Raw genomic sequence first — 17,385 nt, forward strand, 5'->3', positions numbered from 1 at the left:
AAGTAGTTTGAAGCAGACTGTGCACTGGCTGCACCGTCAATTACCTATCTGTGCCGGGAGAGGGAGACAATGTACATGAAAGTGATAGATTGTGGCTTTAAAGAAGCATATAATTTGTGATATGCTGCATCCAACATTCGGTCTGCTCTCGAAAACTTGTTGAACTGAGACAGACAGACAGACGTTATTATCCCTGGCCCCCAATTTCCTTTTTTAAGTTTACTTGAATTGATGAACTCCATATTTTTTAGTATGTATTTTCTTGTTCGTATGTTGTATTATTGCCTGTATAGATGTTGAATGTTTACATGGAACACAATGGAAAGAAGCCTTTGGCATTTTTGTGATTAATCCATTTGACTTTTGTATAGAACTGCTGTATTTTTCAATTGTCAATAAAATATTCAATCACTCAATCAAAGACCAACCGACCGTGGCTTACACTAATGCAGCTGTGTTCACGGCAAAAAAAAACATTAAGATATAAGATAATATTCATTTGCGCTAAGTGATTGAAATTGACAGATTATTAGTGGAACGGTCTATTCTGTCAGGTGTATACGTACATGAACTTTGAAGAGCATGAGTACTTGGGTGGAAGTGTACAAGTGCTAACAAAATGATTACAGAGATATTCAACGACCTAATATTGATCTGTTTTTGAGTGGTGCCAACCACTCCTACATTTGACTTTGTCTGTATGCCCGTCCGTCCGTATGTCCGTCAACATATCCGTCAACATATTGTCACGTGACACGTGACAATATGTTGTCACGTGTCACGTGACAACATAGGACTGCTCTATGCAGGATATGCTGCTCTATGCCTGACTTTGTCCGTGTTCACCGTCAACGTTCTGATTGGTCAGACCCGTCAACAAAGTGATTGGTCAAGCTTCACGTGACACATGGCTATAAACACATTATAAACACATATCGATGACAAAATGTATCAAAGGCGCCGCTACCTTCACACAGGGTGTGATTTTTTATTATTATTTGGATTTACTGCTATATTTGTATGCTGCCACAGCATATTGAATACACACAAAGCACTGTAGTGACTTTGAATCCAACCGCAATTAGGCTTAATGATTGACTTTTGACCTAGGCAATTGCACTTCAGCACCATAGCACTTTAGTTTGTAAATGTTTCTGGTTGTGATGTATTTTCTTGTCTCTTTTTACATGCGTTTATAACATGAATGTTACTGCTGCCATGAACTTAAACATGGACTGACGAGGCCTACCTGCTGGTTGTTCAGCCTGTTCCTACTTATAGTCCTCCTGTAGTAGCTGAAGTCATTCTGAATGGCTGGGTTTGTCATCTAGAGAGAGAGGGAAGGTGATGGGGAAATGATTAATAAGAAGTTATCGTCACTGTCGGGCAGAAACCTTGTATCTGTAGTTCAACTTTGTACATTTTTTCCAGTAAATTAATGCCTAAACTACAGTGTCACACAACAACAGAAACAATAGCCGATCTACACGCAGAGCTTGTAGCTCTGCTATTTCTGCAATTTTTTATTTCATTTTTTTTGTTTGTGTGAAAGCCACCAACCAGTAGTGTTACTGCAGCTATTGGATCGGTAAACAAACACGATAAAACAACACTAGTACTCAAAAGACCACTTCACCTCAATTGTCAACGTATCGTCATATAATTGATCCTCACTAGTGTCCATTATAAGATGGTACCATTTCTGTCTACTTGGTCTGTGTTTCAGAGGTGGGCTGCGGACAGTTCAGAAACCTGCCTACCTACCAATGGATGGCAACGACTTTTCTTTTACTCTATTGGTGCAAGAACAATAACTTCTATTATAGCATGCAAACCTTCTAGGAAGAGAAAGGCTGTAGTTAGCTTGGAATCCCCATTGATGATGTCATTAGTAGGCAGGTTTATGAACTTTCCACAGCCCACCTCTAAGACACAAAGCGAGTAGATGGAAATTGTGGCAACTTATAATGAGCACTAGTGAGGACCAATTATATTGAACATATGGTTGAAAATGGGTGATGTGCTCCTGTACGAGGCTTCTTGGTGTTATTCAAGCAACTCTTCTCATTCTCCTCCCTCTCCTTGCTCACCTTCAGTTCGTCGAAGCTGAGTGTGAAATGGAGGATCTCAGCGAACTGTTTGGCCAGTGCCTGCTCTCTCTCAAGGTGCTGCATGGGAGCGTATGGCGGGCTCGTCAGCGCCTCCAACAGGCTGCGCAGGGCATTCTCTGAATACATACAAACAAAGGCGTTAGCTTCCCACCCCCAAATCTTATACTCATACTGCAATGGACAAAGTTAATTTATCCCCTTAGAACTCTTGAGACTGTACAAATGTAGAGACTGTATAATCAATCTCTGAGAGTATGCAAATGGCACCAAATGGACCTGTAAGGGACCATTTGGTTCCATTTGCATACTCTCAGAGTTTGATTATACACTCAGAAATTATGCTTATCAAGCAATATTTCACACATACTGTAAGATGAAACTTAATGTTTCTATAAGGCTGTAAGTCCACCAAAGCGTTATTTCCCAGCTGAAAACGCAAGACGCCCGAGTTGAAAATATTTAAACTCCTTGGCAAGCATAATAAAAAGTCAGACGTGAACACACAGCGCACAATAGACACTCGGCGCCTCCTCGTGCTGCTGATGTTTCCAGCATAGCGTAAATACGCAGCACTGACTCCCATTATAAGCTTTCTGAAGCACAGAATGAGGTCAATTTGTAGTTATATCACCTCCCTTTCCGAAAAAGAGTTCGGACCTCGGCAGAAGTATGTATTGTGCTTAAGACCTCAAAAGCAAAAGTCATATCGCAGAACATAATTCGACACATGTACAGTAGTACCAGTCAACACCGTGTGTGATTCGGGAGCCCATGCTTTGACATGACCTGATGTAACAGTGACCATGCATGCCCTCTTTTTCACACACATACTGTACATGTATGCTAAAAGATAACCCATTGAACCCTGACCGTATGGAGACTGTACAGTCAGTGTAGTAACGCCTCAGCACCAAAGTCTCCCGAGGACCCATCTCTTCCTTCGCATTAAAAATGCAACAGGGGCCTTCTATAAATACAGCGCTGATGCGTTTCATCTAAAGGGCCCGGGCAGAAACCCCACTCTACCAACTCTCCCTCCTGCTGTCACCCCTTCAGCAAGCATAGAGCTGTGAATACTAGACACCGACATGCTGATGTTCTTCCCACATGCAGAGCCATGACCGCTGCCTGGCAGCACCGCCACCGAGGCGGGCTGAATGTCGAAATACGCATAGGGGTACAACAGGTAATCGAAGTAATCGATTTAATTCATTATAAAAAGTAATTGATTTTAATAAAATCATAGATTTCACAAATAGCAAATCAGCAACAACCTCAAAATGCGTCGCGACACATTGTGAAATTGTAGATCGGTTATATTTGTATATTTTTGCATGACACCGTTGTACAAGGAAGTACAAAATAGTGGCTTAAGTGGCTAATCAGACTGCTTCTCAATTTGATTAATCGAAGGTGCAGCTCTAAATACGTGGCAATTTTCTTGACATGATGCTGATTGCCATTCCATCCAAGTCAATATAAATCAAGGCATTGAGATGTGTGCTCATTATAGGGGGTGTGGTTCTACAGTATGTTTGGGAGAGCACCAGATCTGCCGGTGCATTGGGAAAAGATACAAGGATATGTTCTGTGTTTTTTTTTTTTTTGGGGGGGGGGGCTTCGTCAGAAGCACAGAAGTGTCATGTGATCAGATCTGTTTCTCTGGGCAGATAGGGGAGGAAGGGGGGTTTAGGGCGATGTCAACAAGAGGTAATAATGTTTAGAGTGCAGGCATGAATCATTGATGCATTACCATTAATTATTAGTTGGAGCTTGTTATTGCTGTGGTTGGGTGACCAGATGAGGTATAGTAGATGGAGGTATTATCACACTGTTTATCAATGTCTGGTCCGGGGACTCACCAGGGGTCCAAATGGACCCTTGTGGGTCTGTAACTGAGTGTACAAATGGTACCTTTTCTTTAAAAAAAAGAAATGTTATCTTTGGGACCCCAATCTAAGGTTATCAGTGTTAGTTTAACTCTGAGAGTGTACAAATGGATTCCATTTGTACACTCTCAGGGGTACAGACCTGTAAGGGTCCATTTGTACCCCCTGGAGGGACCCCGGAACCGATGTTGAGAAACGGTGTGTCATGTGCAGAGGCGGTGTCCACTGAACAGATTCCTCTGCCTGTATTCACTCTCTCTCTCTTTCTCCCTCCCTCTCTCTCGCCGCTTGACGACCATGTTCCACTGTTTCCGTAGCAACGGCTGCTTGCCTGCTAGGTCAGCCTGCTGCAGGGCTGGCTGAGATGAGAACTTGTGTGTGTGCGTGTGTGTGTGTGTGTGTGTGTGTGTGTGAGAGAGAGAGAGAGAGAGAGAGGTTGTGCGCATGCACATACAGTATGTAAGAGTATTTATGTATGCGGCAGAGTGTGGTGTATGTCAGGAAGGATGCGTGGTGTGTAGGTTATGAATGCTGCCTGAGTCGTTCTGTGTTTTAAGTAAAAACATCACCACATTGATCATTGTTATGGCACTCCATTGCCTTGTTACTGTATGTCTCCCCTCCTCATCTCATCCTTGCTTTAGGCCCTTCAGTACGCCTCGCTCTATATACACCTGTCATGTTCTTTGTCAATGGTTCCCAGTCCACTAGGTCCTCTGGGTCCGCTGGTACTCCTGGTTTTCCATCCTGCCAGCTATGCCATTGCTGCAATGGCATAGCTGGCAGGATAGGCCTGGGGCAGCAGGCAAATGCAATGGCATTGCATTTGCCTGCTGCCCCAGGCCTAACTAGTAGACCGAATGAGCGACAGGTGAAATAGCGCTTATAGCCGATTGGCTGTTTTCTCTCTTTTTCCCCCCGAAGATTTAAGATTTTTTAATTTTGGGATTGTTTTTTTCATTCATTTTTGTTTTGAAACATTTTGCCCAAAATAGGGATGCCGGGTTGAAAGTGGTTAACTTCTGGGAGAGCAGGAACGCAAAAAGCAGGTAGAAGGTTTTGCCCATGCTCACCCAGTCGCAGGGAGAATTCATAGAAGCGCTTGAGCTTGGCCACCAGGGGGCACACTGCATTCCATGCTTTCTCCTGAAGAGCCAGGTCTCCTGGGTTCTGGATGGCCTACAGAGGAAAAAGACACAAACACAAACAAACGTTACTTTCCAAATATTACACACGTCCCCTTTCCTGTCTCCCTTCAAAGCAACATTTCACTTTGGTAATGGCTTTGGGATCAAGATAGAACGAAACCTGAATGTTGAAGGTGACCGCTCCTGAACTGTGTTGAAGATGCAAGCATCATGTGGAAAAGTTGAAGTGGTCTAGCCAAGTGAAATATCACTTTAAAGGTCATATTGTGCTGAGAGTATGAATCTGCTATTCACAAGACAAACTGTTAAAGGTCTCAGCCGTTGGTCCCGCATAATTTTGAAGTGTTACAAAAACACGGAATTTCAAACAGGAGAGACAATTTTTTACCGCTTCACCAGCAGACATAACCCAAGTGGTCACCACTTGCGTTACTGAGACAACATCACTGGCGAGCACTAGTTTCTGTTTCAAATTAGCATGCATGATGCATGACTGGGGCGGAAGAATGGAATTGTTTTGGCCTTTAAAGCCCTCAAGATTAGGAGGCAATGAGAGATATCTGTTCTGTCAGTATTTGTTAGCAAGCCAGGTCAAAGACAGCAACAGGAGTTGTTCATACAAGGGTGGCAGATGAACAAAATGGGCAACGGTGCATAGCCATCAAACCATGAGCAAACATTTGATCAACCACAGACGAAGCATGCCAGTGGTTTAACCACTTAAGCCCTATTTAAAACATGTTTCACTTTACGTTTTGTCCGAAAATATCCGATCTACAGTGGTTAACGAAAGCTTTATGTCATTGCGATAACTGTGAAGCCACTATTGAACTGCAATATAAATAATTACTTATGCAATGAATATCATCATTGACACCCAAATCTAAATTGTTTTCCAGAACCCAATAGACACTCTGTCATTAAAAGCATGTCAGAATGGTTCTGGCAGTGCTGGCGGAACTAGCACGTGGGTGTCATTTTCCGCACTAAACAGCAATAGCCAACTGGCAGTGTATTGATGTTTAACACGTGTTATTGACTGGTTAATGTGCGCATGCAGCCTCCTCTCACTTCTCGTATCTCTTGGCCCGCCCCGTTATAGGACTGCAGCTCTGCTAGGATCCCATGAGCCTCTTCCAGCACGGCGCTGACCTGGTTCCATACGGCTGTCTCTGCCTCCGTGGGCTGGGCATCTGGAGAGGGAGAGAGAGACATACGAGAGAGCGGGGGAGAGGTACAGAGGGAGGAGAATAGGTAGAAGGAAGGAGAGAGAGACGAGAGGCACGAAGCAAACAAGTACAAGAGGTGGGGAGGTAGAGAGGGAAGGAAGAAAGTAGAGGGAGTGAGAGAGAGCGAAAGAGGGGAAGGGAGTGAGGAAACGAGAGCGAGGCAGCGAGAATTGGAGGTGTGGACGAGGGGTCGAAAGATAGTGAGGAGGGGATGATAGAGAGACGAGAGAGATGGAGATGATGTTTGACGGCAGAGGAGAGATAAACCAGAGGGGGAGAGAGAGAGAAAGAAAAAAAAAGAGGGTAAAATAGAATGTACCAGGGGAAGGGGTGGGAAGAGAGAAAGGCGTTAGAGAGCAGAGGAGGCGCTGATGGGATGTCAAGTGATATAGCCCTTAAAAGACCAGATAAAAACCTGACATCAGTCACCAGTGTAACCACTTCCTTTAATCCCCTTTAAAAGGTATCACCACAATTCAAAGTAATCAAATGCGAGTTCACTTCGAGCTGTCTATGAGTTAACACAGCCATGCACATCTGAGGTCAGGATCTGGCCTGTGAACTGTAGATTAGATTTATAGATTAGTCGTTCTGATCGGAATACCAGAGATGGATATAAACCCAAGCCACAAGTCATGCTCTGTCACACACGTTGGCTTTGATTAAGGAGTAGCTGGCGCTTGTGTGGGATCTAGATGGACAATAATTCAGTTGAACTTTCAGGGGATAATTTAGAACCGCATCATCACCAGACGTCTGGTGAACTGAACTGTTGTCCAACTAGTGACCTGTAAATGCCACAAAAAAATAATTTGGCAAAGATTTATATGGGGTTGGAATGACACAAGTCCCCCATCAGAGAGCTGTAATGATCTTTACTTTTAGCTCTATCACGTTTACTACAGTATGTACAATTTTTGTTAGACTTTTTTGGGGGTATGGTTAGACTTTCAACCTGCCGTGCCTATTTTAGGCATGTCATGACAATGTCAAAAATCGTCACAAATGGTCAAATACTGAATGTTGTAAGGTGTAGATCATACATTTTTGTTATTTTGTTGTATGATGGAGTTTAAATAGCGTATGTGGTTGATGCTGAGATCAGCTAAGCCAACTGGGGAGGGCCTTCAGGCATACATACTGTACACATTGAACACTATACACAAACTGTATGCACTCGATTTTGCTGCAGGGCATCTCCCAGTAACAGTTCTGTAATGCATTGTTTGCCTATGCAGTGTACTGTTGGCGCACAAGCCAGAACACGTGTATGTGTTGCATACACAAGGACTTTCTCTTCTTGAGTCATCTGTGCCTAATGTATGACTCAGGTACTGTATGTGACATCTGCTTAAAGCGTGTGTATGGGAATGCCTTCATGGTTGGGGGTGGTTCCAAAACCCCTGAGCAGACAGGGTCCCTCAAATATCCTCGGGCTTATAGCTTTTATTGTGTATTATGTGTAATTGTAATTATCTTGGTTCTATTCTAGATCACATACAGTAAAATCTCGAGTGGTAATTTAACTTGGTCCAAAAATGTATGTGTTAAATAATAAATGTATTAAATTAATTAAACAATTTTGTTGTGTAGAGGCCAGAATTCCAAGCTGCTCACCTGAGTGCTTTTGTGCACCCAAAGTGAAAGTGTAAATGCACAGTATATACACACTGTACAGCCACCTCTGTTGCTGTTATAAACAGTCACAGTAAAATCACAATGTTAACTGATGTGTAGCCAGGGCTCAAAATGCACTCAAAGTTCTGTTTTGTCCATCGACTAACAATGAAGCAAATATGGATTTGGTCCAGAGCATGATTTACGAATTAGTATGGGTAGAGGTATTTTTTAAGTAAATTTTCTCCCTGCAATACTGGCATCAATGCCAGGTTTAGTTAGGCTCATGTCCAGAGATGCTTTTAAGTTTCTTGGTTTGCCAAATGATACTGCATTGTAGCCTGTGGCTGGAAGTCACTTGCCGTTTTGCTTATGATCATTAATTGCACTTAACAGAAAGGCATCAAGTTACGGCTCCTGACTTTACGCTGATATCGCTGCAACTACTGATTATCGAAGCAAAACATTTTTCCCCACCAAAATCGACTATTTGCATTATAATCGATTATTTTGTATAATCGATAAATCGGTTAGTTCGATTAACTGCTGCACCCCTATACGCTAACATTACGCTCTCCGTAGAACTTTATGATTAACTTTAGATCAGACTTCCAACTGTGTGACAGAGGTGACTATTGTCTCTGGGTTGAGTAGGACGGCTCACAGATGGCTTGGGGGAAGGGGAGTGTCTAGAGTTGTCACAGTTCAACCTAATCAATTCCAGGTCCTTTTTGAAGTTGAAGTGAATCACTGCCATTATGGATGAAGGTGTGATTCAACCTTTAAGACAACCTCTCTTTCTCGCCATCAGTGAGCCTGCCCGCTCCTTTTGTAACATACAATCAGTCAAAAAGTAAGAAAGCAGCTGTTAAGGGATGTTTGGGAGAGGAAGAATTATGCTGGAATAGATTAAGGCTAAAATCCATTGACTGGGAGGATGAGAGGGTGGTGAATGGAGGTGGCCATGTTTACTTGGTTAGAGTGACACACACACACACACACACACACACACACACACACACACACACACACACACACACACACACACACACTGGTAGATCATTCTGGCTCACACAACAGGTTAGAACAGAGGGAAGATGCAGAGTTAGAGGGATAATGATGTAATTTTTGTATCATTATCCCCAAGCGATAGAAAGATCAAAAGGACTGGTATTCATTGTCATTTCTTTTGTATTTATGCAGAGTCCAAATTGAGGTCAGAGCATTATCTCATGAACATCTTTTTAACCTGAAGAGTCTAATTTAACCAGCGCCAATGGGTAAACGTACACTCATAAAGGTACACTGAGTATCTTTATATTCCCCTGCCTTCTCTCCACCTCATACACCCAGGTAAAAATAAATAAATAATTGAAACCACTCAAATTATACATACTGTGTTAAAGGTTATAATCAAGATGTGTATAACTATGATGTCATTATGTTATTGATGTGTTCTTGGATACCTTTACCTATATCAAAATGTGTTGTACTTATGTAGACTTAGAGTACACTTATAGCATATCAATGACCGTCACTCTATATACAGTATTACTGTATACTGAATGTAATGAAGCACCAAAGATACATTGTAAGTATACCCTCAGAGGGTCACATGTCTAGATACCGTACTGTGTATACATATAATATATACATATTTGTTTTAGACATTTGGACACACATGCACATGCTTAAGCATGTGTGTATATGTACACACACAGATTGTTTATAAGAGAAATAAAACAGTTGATCAGAGCATTACTATATTATTGTTTTTTTTCTTTTCTTTTCCATTTTGCCGCCCACCGTGCACAGCTGACTATACTTGAATAGATGGCTTTAACGTTTAAAGGCTTTTATTCTTCTGTTTAAAGTTTAAACAGAAGCTGAGTGGTGTTTAAATACCAGTCCCTTGAGCAGAAATCAAAACAAAAGATTAAGGAGCGTGTGAGGGAGGGAACAGGGGCCAATGGGTGCATTGAAATGATGACACTGGTAAACATAGAGTGACTGCAGGGTTCGATTTGAAAAAAGAAAAAAGAAACGGGGAGACATTTTCTTAATCACTTAAGCCCTGTATACCTCTTTGTATGACAAATAACGAAAATAACTGATCTACAGTGGTAGCTCACAATTTCAATTCAATTCAATGTCACAACATGTCACATTGCGATGTGTTGCTATTTTTGCTATAGGCCTGTATAAATCTTAAAGAAAAGAAAAATCTTGTGACATGTTGACACATTTGGACCGATTTTGAAACATTTGCCCAGAATAGGGATGCCAGGGTTAATGTGGCATGTTTAATTAAATTATTACATTGTTGTGTTAAGATAAAACGTCTACATTTCCCAAAAGGAAATGCATGTACTGTATTAAATATAGTCTGACCAGAAGCAGGGATAAAACATATCCCCACCAGCGATACAAATAGTATGATCATAGAGGGGGGGATATCAAAAGCAGAGGATGGATTTCACCCCATTCCCCCACCAAATCGAACCCTGCGTGACGGAATGAACACAGACAAAAAAGCAAAGGAAACACGGAGAAAGGGAGAACTAAAAGAAAAGGAAAAAAAAAAGCGGATGGTCTCACGTTCAAAGTCAAGGAAAACTATTTGGCCATGCTCAAGTTCGGCGCAAGCCAGGACTTTCAGGAGATTTCCCATGAGCCCCCTGGAACAGAAAGAGGGGAGAAGTCTGTGGGTGATGAGGGATGGGTGTCTGGGGGATGTGTGGTGTGTGTTTGTGTGTGTGATGTGCGAGGAGTGGAGTGTAGGGAGTTGGCTATAACAGGTTGGGGTTGTCGTTGGAATGGTATACGATGGAGTCATGATGGGTGAAGGTGGGATGGCAACGGGTGCTCAAGACAGTCTGTAATCCCACTCTTGGTTTTGATACGGCGTGGTTTTAACCCATTCAATCCGGGAACGCATCTGTGTCATTTTAGATTTGAGCTATAACCTTTATTTTATACTTTGGCTATTCAAGAATAGGCACTCGGTGCAGCGCTATGAGCTTCTGAAAAAAAGCTTGAAATCTTTGATATATATTTTTAAAGCGAACATTTGTAACTCAAATCTTTGCTTCTGGAGGTCCCTGGAACAAAATATTTTACAAATGTTCGCTTTAAAAATATATATATTCAAAGTTTTTCAAAAATAGCCAAAGAAATCTAAAATGACACAGACAGATGCTTTCCCGGATTGAATGGGTTAAGAGAAGAAGCTGCCCCCGGAAGTTTATCATTTGAAAATGTGACTCGAAGTTCAAATGTTACCTAGTCAGGCGATTTGTAGATCACCGCCTACCAATACATCTGGTGGTGACATCTAAATTCAATGTAATAGCTAGAACAGTGGAGAGCTAACAACAGCCACTTACAAATGTATGCCTACCACTTTGAAAACAAATCATCAAGTCACTATTCAGATATGAAGGACCTCCCTAAAGACTTTGCATTAGTTCTGCAATGCAGTTATTTTTAAAATGTATTTCCACACAGTTTTAGCAACTGCACTGAATTTAGATGGCACCAGACATATCGGTAGGTGGAGACATCCTATCATCTGCCTTCGCGAGACTACAGAGAACCAAATGGCTCAGATAGAACATGACGCCCCTCAACGTCCAGGAGTGGGAATAGAGAGCGTCTGATAATGACAAACCACATCCACAACGTCACTCCCTCACACCATCAAAACCTTGCCGACCCCATGTCCAAACATACCCTCCACAACCCCACAACTACACAACCAGCGCCCCTGGTTCACGCACTTAACGCACACACACATTTCAATTGCATACACACAAACACTAACACACATCCCAGTGCTCACTTACTTTCAAAGTCCAGGAAAAAATGTGGACAATTCTCTAAATCCTTGCCTAGGACCTTAATGAGGTTCCCCATGTCTGGCAACCTGGACGGAAGGAAACAACAAAATACATACAGTACACAGAACCTGGCAACCCAAAGAGATCGGCACATCTTTTGCAATATTGTATTGTTCCTTTTGTTGATATTTTAGCCTTACATCTAGTTTTAATGCACTGGATATACATGAGTGTGTATACAGTATATATGTATCTGAAATAAAATTATCTTTTGCATTAAAGCTCTTGTGGAGTGGCGCTTTAGGGGCTTGAAAAGGGGCTGTATGTGTCTGTGAGTTCGGGGATAATCTTGCAAACCGCTGGACCAGTTGGTGCCAGATCTTTTGTGCATGCTGCAAGTATGCCAAGGATGTACTATGTTTCAAATATACGTATGTTTTATTTTTAACTTTTATTTTAAACTTTAATTAAACTCAATTAGGTCAGATAGGGCTGAAACCTTGCTCAAATATGTATATGACTGGCGTCACAGTGAGAGATCCACATGGAAGCCACACTGCTATTCTTAGATGTCTTAGTTTTAGTTTAGTTTTAGATGTTTAGTTTTTGAACCTTTTTGCATGTTTCTCATTTCTCTTTCCGCATTTCTTCTTCCATCTTGGCATCTCGTCAGACATACCAATCACAAATGACTGACACTAACCACAGTTTGCATTGAAATCTAGAATGCATGCTGTATTTGATTAGAAAAGACTGTAAATCCAGCATTGAATCACTTAGCTCGCTCATTGGGAGCCGCTGTAGAGCTGAGCAGGGGTTTTAATCCGTTTACATTACTGTTGTAACTTAATAAAAGCCTGCAATATGGGAGGTACTCTTGCTTAATACCCTTCATGTACAGGAGTCTATAGAACCTTTATGAGAGAAGGCAAGCTCTCTGACGTCCATGCCCATGGGCAATAGAAAAGCACTGTAATAAAACAACTCGGATAATAGGCCTAAAGGGAAGTGGGACAAATCCATTAGGACAAGATTCCTTTATGAACATGTGTGTAGTACATACAGCTGATATCTTCTATGATGGAGTATAAATTAATCATTAGATGCAAGCACTGTTGTGCTTGCATCTAATATTGTGCACCTCTACTAAAAGTGGAAAAGATATCATACAAGTCAAGTTTTTGCTTATTTTTCAGGTTGAAACCATGGTTCTTTGGTTTCAGGGGAGAAAAGATAAATGTTTGGATAGAGATGTGGATTAGAGTCTTTAAAAAACTGTCTTTATTGGGCAAAGTTTAGTGAAACAAATGTACTACAATCTGCTAACATAGTATAACTGCCAGATAATATACAGTACACGTTTAGACTGATATTGAAATGCGTTTTTCATTATATTGTATTATTATTATAATTGTATTATTGCTTGATTTGTTTTAATATCTGGTGATTATTTCATTATCCATTACCAACTCACAATGTCATCACAAAATCAATGAAAATGCAATTTCAACCAATTTAAAGATTTCATTGCCCCTTGACCAAATATAATCTGTCACTTGTTACATCCTAATTTGTTACAAGGTCTAAATCTGCTCTCAGATGCAAAAACACACTCATGTTCTCTGCAATGTTAGTCTCACTGTTATCAGTAAGATACAAAGGCCTTGTTTAGTCTCAGTTTCCACCTGCTATGATCAGAGAGGGAACCTGCCTTTTGAGGCAACTACCAAGTTTCACTTCCGCTTTCATATCCTTTTACATCTCTGTGCTACTGCCACGCCACGAGTAATGTATGCCTAGCATTAGCATGTTTACGAGATGCCACCGTCCTGCAAAAAGCACAGGCCTTTTCACTGATGCTCAGCAGTAATTGGTGTTGCAATGCAGCACTGAGGAGCAGATAGAGATGGGAGATGGGGAGGAAGTTAGAATTACCACCCGCGATGTACAGTAGCTGAGAAGACAGCACGGTATTCTAGGTAGATGTTCGTTCTGTGTTGTCTATAATATATATATATATATATACCGGTGTATATATATATAAGAGTTTTATCTTACCAAGTTAAATCAATAGTGTTTGGAGAAAGAGAGATGGAGAGAGCTGCCTGCTGGCCTGCTGAGTCACAGCTATACAGTGGTGGACAAAGTACTCAACTCCAGTAGTCAAAGTATAAATACTCTTGGTCAAATATTACATATCATAATATTATGAGATTTCTTGCCCACCTTTGGAGTTACATCATGGCAAGGTAACTACACAACCCAAACCTCTACTGAAGAGTCCTAGCCTTTTAAGTATTCAAAAGTACTAATTACAAAGTACCAAAAATATCAATAATAGTGAAAATAGCCGATCTACAAGCTAAACGTTTTACTTACTCAAGTAAATGTACTTAGTTACTGTCCATGGCTCCAGCTATAATTATTGCAAGATTATAACGATAGATAAAAGCTCCAAAATGTGATGAAAATCACCCTGACTCCTCTTGACTTTAGACCACCTGGTCTAAGATACAGGCTGAACTTCCATGCTATGAATATATTAATTACATATTCACACTTGGAGCCTGACAAGGTCATTGCAAAGGTGAAGTCATGCTGAGATCCAAGATACCGTAGAAGTCTCGCTTGTAAGCATCAAAGGTTTCTGATCACTGCCAAATCCAACAGGCTGAGTGTGTGTTAGGAGGAGCTACTGTACTGGGCCTATACCAGTGGTTCTCAAAGTGGGGTTCGGGGACCCTCAGGGGTCCTGGAGGGGGTTCCAAGGGATCCCCAGCAAAAGAAATTCATAGCCATTCATTGACTGCCGTGTTAAGTGGACAGACTGGTGGGCCGCATGCATTTTCAGAGCATGTTATGATCAATTAATTGATTGTGTTCCGGCTTCGATCAATGGAACTAACATAGTATACTTTAAGCTCCCATTTAGTGGTATTACAATGAAAACTTACTTTTCAAGGAAAAACATACCATGACGTTATTGTTATTTTTTTTTCTATGTTAATTTCATATGATCATAAAAATGTTGGTGTTTTGCCAATTAGTTGCGTGCTCACTTGGGGCCCTGGCCCACAGATTGAGAACCACTACTAGAGGTCGCGCACGCACACACACGCACGCACGCACGCACGCACGCACGCGCGCGCCCGCACACACACACACACACACACACACACACACACACACACACACGCACACTATATGTATACACACTATATGCATACAGTACAATGGTATGTGATGCATCCATCCAGAGAGTGCTGCCTTGGCTGGTGGTTGCCAGGATACTGTTGGCCTGGTTATAATGGTCTGCTGCCACTCAGCAGTGCATGTGGAAAACAACATCCAGCTAGGAGTACGTGTTTGTGCCTGACAAGCTCATAGGTACACACACACACACACACACACACACACACACACACACACACACACACACACACACACACACACACGCTGTGCAGGTGACTACAACAGCACTACTGCAACACAACTATAGTAAACTGATACAACCATCTTTAGGAACATCTGGCAGGTCAAATGGAGGAGCAGACTTTTTTTTTGTTAATATGAAGCATCAGACAATTCACCCAATGTTACTTTGTCACTATCAGGCAGAAACCTTGTATCGCCATATGTTTGTTTTTTTTCCCTCCATAAATGAGTGCCCTAGTTTATTCTTTGTCGTGTGACAGTGTCACACAAAAGTAGCAAAAGTGGCCATGTGACGCGTGAGCTTGAAGATCAGCTGTTTTGGAAAGATTTTTTTTTAAATAAAACGATCGGCTATAATACCTAAGCTATGGACACTGGGTTGAAAGTGGTTAAGTCTTTGGTTTTCATAAATATTTAACCAATGAAAAGTATTAACCACTTAAACCCCAGTATCGGTATTGCTGAAAATAGCAGATCGACAAGCTCACAACGCGCCGCGTTGTGAGCTTGTCGATCGGCTATTTTCGGCAAAAGCTTTCCCCACAATAACGGAAAACCGAAAGGCCACTAGTATTGAGCCCTAAGGGACTCCGGTTACCCATAAGGGGTTTAAGAGGTTAATGAAAGCTTGTGACGAGCAAGGTTTCCACCCAACAACACTGATATATTTAAGACAAATCAGAATTAGCTTTGCAGACGAAATCCCCTCATGACATTCTGCAAAACCAGCTTCTCTCCTTACCGTTTTTTCTGAAAGACTATCTTGCCTCTTCCTGTATCTCTTGCCCTCAGTTTCTTCTTCTTCCTCCTCTCTTCCTCCTGTCCTCCTATCCTCCCTCTCTCTCTCGCTCTCGGCTGTGTGGAAATGCAACCTTTCGGTGCTAGTGAGCTAATACCAGGTTGGCTCTCTTCAGAGTGGGCACAGGTGTCCCAGGGTGGCACCAGTTCTCGTTCCCTTAGTGACACAGACTCTGAAGTTCTGCTCTCTCTCTCTCTCGCTCTCTCTCTCTCTCTCTCTCTCTCTCTCTCTCTCTCTCTCTCTCTCTCTCTCTCTCTCTCTCTCTCTCTCTCTCTCTCTCTCTCTCTCTCTCCCTCTCTCTGTCTGTCTATCTGTCTGTTGATCTTTCTGTCCACTTCACTTTACACTTCTCTTTTTCAGCCCTCTATTTAAAGACTGTTGTTTTGTTTTCTCTGCTTCCTTCCCGTGGCTGATGGGTTGCACGATTTAAATTATTTTGTATTCTTTAGCTTCAACATAACATATACTTTCTAAATCATTTCGCTGTTTGTTTTTTTCTTTGTTTTTGCAGGGGTCTTTTGCAGGGGTCTTCAACAGGGGGTCGGAGACCAAATCTTTGTGTGATAGGAACCTTTTTTCTTTTTCAAATTAACCACTTGAACCCTTGCATCCCTACTCTGGGGGAACATTCGCAGAAAATTGCCGATCTACCAGCTCACAACGCATCAGTGCCACACGTTGTTGGCCATTTTCGGTGAAGAGGTTTGGTGTAGAGGGAAAAAAAGAGCAGACCAAGTACCTAGCCAAGGGTCAAGTTTACTAAGTCTTGAGGGTTTAAGTAGCTAAATGTCTGAAAATATAATTAACATTAATCCAACATTAATTAATAGAAAATTAATAGAAAAGGAAACATGTAAACAAACATAAAACATTAATTTGCACAACCCTGATGATAGTGCTGTCAAACAAGTCTATGAAGCTATATATGAAATCTATGAAAAGGCAACACCATTTTCTACAGTACAATATGTATTGGGGGTTCCTGCTTCATCTCTCTTTGTCTAAAAAACATTGAAGACCCCTGATATAGTGTATTTAGCTGCGGACTGTGACGACAAAACTCTCTATCTCTTATCTCTCTGTCTCTGATGCCAACTTAGGTTCCTCAAAAATTAGCGCCGGCAGCCATCGTGGCCTCCTTACTTCTCTATTTCACTAGTCAGCTGCACACTCCCGGCGCCTCCTGTCTGTGTCACAGAGCATTTCTGTCATGGTGCCATCCAGATTCACTGGTGGCCTTCGGGTGCAAACAGATGATAAGTGCGCAAATGAAAGTGGTGATTGGTTTGAGCAAAGACACACTCGCGCACTCGTTTAA

The 17,385-nt window shown here is 41.8% G+C and overlaps 1 protein-coding gene across 4 annotated transcripts in view; it reads right to left on the minus strand.

Moving 5' to 3' along the window:
* The window catches only part of fam49al (family with sequence similarity 49 member A, like), a 40,622-nt gene that overhangs the window by 4,885 nt on the left and 18,352 nt on the right, over positions 1-17,385 (minus strand). The window contains exons 1-6 of one of the 4 annotated variants that reach the window (XM_084080949.1): positions 16,011-16,115; positions 10,593-10,672; positions 6,220-6,341; positions 5,074-5,179; positions 2,091-2,227; positions 1,250-1,327 (exon numbers count right to left, since the gene is read on the minus strand). In XM_084080949.1, the coding sequence (XP_083937075.1) occupies positions 1,250-1,327; positions 2,091-2,227; positions 5,074-5,179; positions 6,220-6,341; positions 10,593-10,665 (516 nt within the window). In that variant the 5' untranslated portion in view covers positions 10,666-10,672; positions 16,011-16,115. Of the gene's footprint in view, positions 1-1,249; positions 1,328-2,090; positions 2,228-5,073; positions 5,180-6,219; positions 6,342-10,592; positions 10,673-11,839; positions 13,206-16,010; positions 16,116-17,385 lie in introns of those variants that run through there. The other 3 variants (XM_084080950.1, XM_084080948.1, XM_084080951.1) reach the window with 3 other exon arrangements.

This window comes from Gymnoscopelus microlampas, assembly GCF_963454915.1.
Source record: "Gymnoscopelus microlampas genome assembly, chromosome: 15".
Classification (NCBI taxonomy): Eukaryota; Metazoa; Chordata; class Actinopteri; order Myctophiformes; family Myctophidae; genus Gymnoscopelus; species Gymnoscopelus microlampas.